This window comes from Vigna umbellata, chromosome 2, assembly GCF_029865625.1.
Source record: "Vigna umbellata cultivar VRB3 chromosome 2, Vumbellata_1.0, whole genome shotgun sequence".
Classification (NCBI taxonomy): Eukaryota; Viridiplantae; Streptophyta; class Magnoliopsida; order Fabales; family Fabaceae; genus Vigna; species Vigna umbellata.
Genome location: NC_142166.1, coordinates 36079160 through 36084414, shown reverse-complemented (window position 1 = coordinate 36084414; position 5255 = coordinate 36079160). Strand labels below are relative to the sequence as shown.

The 5255-nt window shown below is 36.0% G+C and overlaps 1 protein-coding gene across 1 annotated transcript; it reads right to left on the bottom strand.

The window, feature by feature from the left end:
• On the bottom strand, nucleotides 1-1236 carry LOC124845276 (RING-H2 zinc finger protein). The gene has a single exon (XM_047322345.2). It carries the CDS (start codon nucleotides 1081-1083, stop codon nucleotides 220-222), a length of 864 nt encoding a protein of 287 aa, XP_047178301.2. The 5' UTR covers nucleotides 1084-1236; the 3' UTR covers nucleotides 1-219.
• Between the last annotated feature and the right edge of the window lie 4019 nt (nucleotides 1237-5255).

Genomic DNA, 5255 nt, shown 5'->3' with positions numbered 1-5255 from the left:
TTACAGCAAATTCTATACCCGTGCTTTATTGACATGATACAAGTAGCAGCTTTACTCTCATAATCTGCCCCCAGCTTATTATCTCAAATACTATATTACAAGTAAAACAAAAAACCGATGCTATCAATATTTCATATGATATCCATAAAAACTTCCAACATAAAGAAAAAAATTGTCAGCTTAAACTCAACTATGAAAATACAAAAAGGTATGTATGAATCAAGTCTGGATGGAATCAGCACTGACCCAAGTCCAATAATGTTTCTTCACAGAGACAGCCCTGTCCGCAAGATTCTTCTCCTCAACAACCCCCTCGTACTCATCAACCTCGCACGTGCAAAAATCACCTTCGGGTAAACCCTCAACCGTAGCGCTTAGCGTGTGCAAAACGTAGCAACCGGGCAAACCCGGGTACGAACCCGAATCGCGCTCCTCGACCCGCATCTCGTACGAATTGGGATCGATGGTGACAATGTCAGCGATTTCGGGATTGGGTCCGGCACCAACAATCGCAGAGCCAAGCTCTTCGAAAATGCCCCTGACGGCGGCGGACTCGGGGTCCTCGTTGGGCTTCATCTTCTCCGACAAGGGCCTGCCGCGCTTCCGGACGTTGCCATCGGACAACTCCTGGTGCGACTCGACGAGGACCTTGCCGTGTTTGGCGGTGACACGGACGAGAACGACGTGGACAGTCCGAACCGGAGGAGTGGAATCGGCGAGGGAGGTTTCTCCCTGGGAGAGTTCGAGCCAGAGGTTGTGCACGTTTTTGGTACCGGGCTTGACGCCCCACGAGGCGAAGGACTCGGAGGGGAGGCGGGGTCTTAGCCAGTCGGAGAGGGATTGCGGAGACGCGAAGTTGTGGCGGCGCGGGGGTAGGGTGTTGAGGGCAGTGGCGGTACTTTTGGAAGGTGTTGCGGTGAGGGACATGGCGGGGAATTTGAGGAAGCGGCGCGGGAAGGGGCAGCGGGTGGAAGCGACGTTGGGCTTGGAGGAGGAGACGAGGAAGCAGACGGATAGAGCCGTGAGGAGGAGATCCGGCAGGGAGGGGAGGGTGGTGAGTGGCTGAGGAGGCGGTGGGAACATCTCAAGCGCGGCGGGGGGTTGGGGGGCGTTGCGCCGTGTGAGGGGTGAGGTCCATTGTGGGTGAATGGGGTTGGGTTGGTGTTGGTCAATTTGATTTATTAAGTTGTTTTGTGGAAAGAAAAATAAAATAAAATAAGAGGTGGGGATGGGATTAGAGATATTCATTCCTCTTCTTATTATTCTCTTTTATATTTTGATTTGTTTTTGTTTTTAGTTCCTCTGCTTCCCTATGTGGTTTGGGGCCTTTGGGCTTTCTTCTCATCACGTGGCTTCCCTCTTCTTCATTCACTCTCCACTCTCTCTATGGTTCTCATTTCTTATGGTCCCACTTTCTTTCTCTACTTGGACTCCACTGCTACTACTCCCTGCATCTTCACAGGCCCAACCATTTTCTTCTTCTATTTCTTTTTATTATTACTTCCCACTTCACCATTGCCTCAAATATTTCTCAATTAACATTTCAATTCTCAGTTAAATAATGAAAAATATTTTTTTAACAATTTCTTTTGACAACTTTTTTATAACAGCTTATATGGTAGCTCATCATTGGTCTGTTTCAAATATACAAATCAATAAAATAATTAAAACCTTAGCCTTTTGAAAGTCAATAAAATCTTAACTAGTTTTTAAAAGTTGATTAAGTAAATTTTTTAATGGGCTTTAAAAAGTTGGGTAAGATTTTTTTTCTAATTTTTCTTAATTTATTTTTTATTTAATAATAATAATAATAATAAAACATATTACAAAATTATAAAATAAAATTTAATATTTTAAATTGAAAAAAAAAATTAAAAAAAATTAAATTAAATTTTTTTTTAAATTTAACAATAAAATAAATTTGTTTATTTAATAAATGTTTAATTAATTTAATATATATTAACATTTTAATTTAAAAAATATTATTTATTAAACAAAAATAAATAAAACATATTAAAAAATTAAAAAGAAAAAAATTTAAAAAAATATATTAACCTTTGATACATTAATATTTAAATCGAATATGTTAACCAAATTTCTAAATATAATTAGTATAGTTTTCTTAAATTTTTTATTTTTAGTTTTTTATTATTAAATTAAAATAAATAACTTTTTTAATTTATTTTTTAATAAAATATTAAATTTTGTTTTTAATTTTTTTAATATATTTTATTATTATTTTTATCAAATAAAAACAAAAAGTAAACTAAAAAAATTTTAAGAAAAATCTTAACCGATTTTCAAAAACCAAAAATTGATTAAAAATTTTACTTAACTAACTTTTGAAAGTTAGTTAAAACTTTATCGATTTTCAAAAGTTGGTTAAAACTTAAACAATTTTCAAAAGTTGGTTAAAATTTTATCAACTTTTGAAAATCGATTAAATAAATTTCTTAAACTACTTTCAAACTGGTTGTTATTAATTAAATTTGGAGTTGCAGAGAATGAAAAGTAAGCGAATACATTAACCCTTTTACATGATTTGGATGAAGAAAGCAAAGAGAATTCAACAAAAACAAGTATGCTGCTGCTACTCTGTATCGTTCCTTTGATGGAAGAATATACTTTTGTTTACTTGGAACGTGTTTTGTCGCTTTCTCTTCAAGCTTTTACGGTATCAGAGTTCTCTTTCTCTCCCATTCCTTGAATTGGAATCAACGACATTGTTAGAATACATGTGGAGCATCCATGACTGTGAATCTAAACACAACACTAAATCCCACCAGTTTCTATTATGCGCATTGAACCAAAATCCTACCACCATTCAGTGGAGAAACCATTAATACTTTGACAAGATTGTTTGATTTCAAAGAATAAATATGGGTCCATCCATGACATGATTCGAGTATCATACGTAATTATAAAGCATGGGAGAAACGCAAGCAACAATGTCTCGTTCAATCCTAAATCCGACATTCGTTGTCACCTTCGATCAATCAAAGTATAATTCATATAATGCATGCTGCTATTGATGTGTAGAATGATTTGAAAGAGATATTCTCTCGAGGAGATCTCATTTGAATTGCTGAGTTAAGAGACATAATAAGTAGTTCGGAGCAGTTTTCTGAGATGAGGAGCATCCGTTATCTATAGGACTTTTTAATGAAGTAGTTTCTAATTCGTAAACATTTGTTAATGCATTCAAGACCAAGAAACCGACAGGTAGAGACAGAGGTGGAGGATACCTGCTCGAAAAGGTATGCGGTTATCCAACAAGTGATAACCAAAGCTCACGTGTCAACAATTCCTATTTGAAAGAGGTGAAATGCCGGCAGATATCGAAAGATTTACGCTTTGTTCACTTAAATGGATTTGGATGAGAGTGATTAAGTGAATTTGAGAGGATTTGAAGATAAATTTTTTTGTTATTTATTTGAGTGAATTTGGAGGTAAGTGAGATTGAATTTGGAAGCAACGTTTTGTAAAAATTACTACAGGATTTGATTGATGTGACAAATTAAAAAAATTTACTTCCAAATCCACTCTCACCTATCTCCAAATCCACTCAAATAAACAACAACAAAAATTATTTTCAAATCCTCTCAAATTCATTCAATTACTCTTCCAAATTCATTCAATTACTCTTCCAAATCCATTCAAGTGAACAAGGTCTAAGGATAATAATAACTCAGAATGTACCATGTTTTACTAAAGGACAACATCAGGCACTGTTGGCTAATGTAACAAGTACCGTTTCATGCAATTTTTAGAGCCTTATGGGAAAGAAATTGGTCATAGATCTAAAAAAAGCTACTCTCATTTGTGTTAAAGTAAACTACTACTCATCTTAATTGGTACGACATGTAGGGAATTTTCTCCAACAGACAAGGCGCCTAGAGGAATGAAGTTATGAGTACAAGAAACTTTAAACCAAAGGGCCTGTCTTCCATAGAAAAAGGACTATAAAAAACGTCAAGTCATGGGCCACGGAAAAACCACAGAGACATGTGGGTCAACACTTGATTCTTTTGAAAATGTATTCATCTCCCCAGCACTTTAACCTCAGAAAAATTTGCGGTCAAAACATAAACACCTCAAACAAATTTAATATTGTCCCCAACTCCGAGAAACTGGATTACAACTAGAAAAATATGAAGGCAACGAAGTTACTTGGCCCTGTACCAGAATTCAATAGCAGTAATCAAATATTCCAAAATTTTACCAACCAGTAATTCAGTTTATTTTACCATTGCCGTGGGGGAAAACCAAAATCAGCCTCACTTCTTAGTAATGCAAAGCGTTTAAAAACATCCTAACAAAAGTACTAGGACATGCAGAGAAGGCGTTCACGAATGTTTATAAGTTTGCTTCTGAACGAAAAGATAAGCATTGCATATATGAGTACAAATCACACACATCCAACTTCAAATTAATTATGAGCTCCACTGATAAGCGATCCCATCATTTACAAGTAGCAGAATCATCAGCCAACAGGACTCGACATGTATTAGAAATGATACACAGTAAATTCATTTACTTCAAAATGCCACAGGTAACATCAGAACAGTTATAGGAACAGGAAAAAAGAGCATGGCATTGGATTATGTTATTATTATCGGCGTTATCAACTAAGTCAAAATAGCTTGACATCAAATAAACTCCCACACACACCTTTTACATTAATAATTGCAACCCAATTTGAAAGGGGGTGATAGACTGCAGGTATAAAGCTAGTTAAGCTCCAAGAATTGACTTTAAAACCTTGGTGATGGGAAGCTTAAGATCATGTGACTAACTCAAGCAAACCACACGATTTGAAGGGACGATCAAAACATAAATGTAGAAGACCACTAGTGCTCAATAAAGCAACAGGTTCAAGTGGGTCATAATTAAAAAAAAAAAAACAGGAATTTGTCATTGAAATTGCTCCAGACAAATGCCTGAATTTAACACCAAACCCCCAGCAATACCAGACGGACCTCACTAAGAATGATATCCTTAATGAGCAACGACTTTTAGGCTGGGCCACAAATGAATTGCCAAAACCAATAATTGAGTTGCAGTTAGTTCAAAAAACTGATAATCTTATTGTGGTCTACGAACATCATAATATTCAGAGGTCTAAGAAATGAGATTATTACAGTTAGACGAATAAATGTTTATCAAGGACACTCTAAGTGATAACAAACAACAGCATCAGCAAAGCAAAGTGATGGAGGCGTGAAAGCAGATGCTCAAAATCACAGATCCATTCG

Coding starts and splice junctions, on each gene's coding strand:
- LOC124845276 (XM_047322345.2), bottom strand. CDS start 1,083: ATGTTCCCACCGCCTCCTCAGCCACTCACCACCCTCCCCTCCCTGCCG.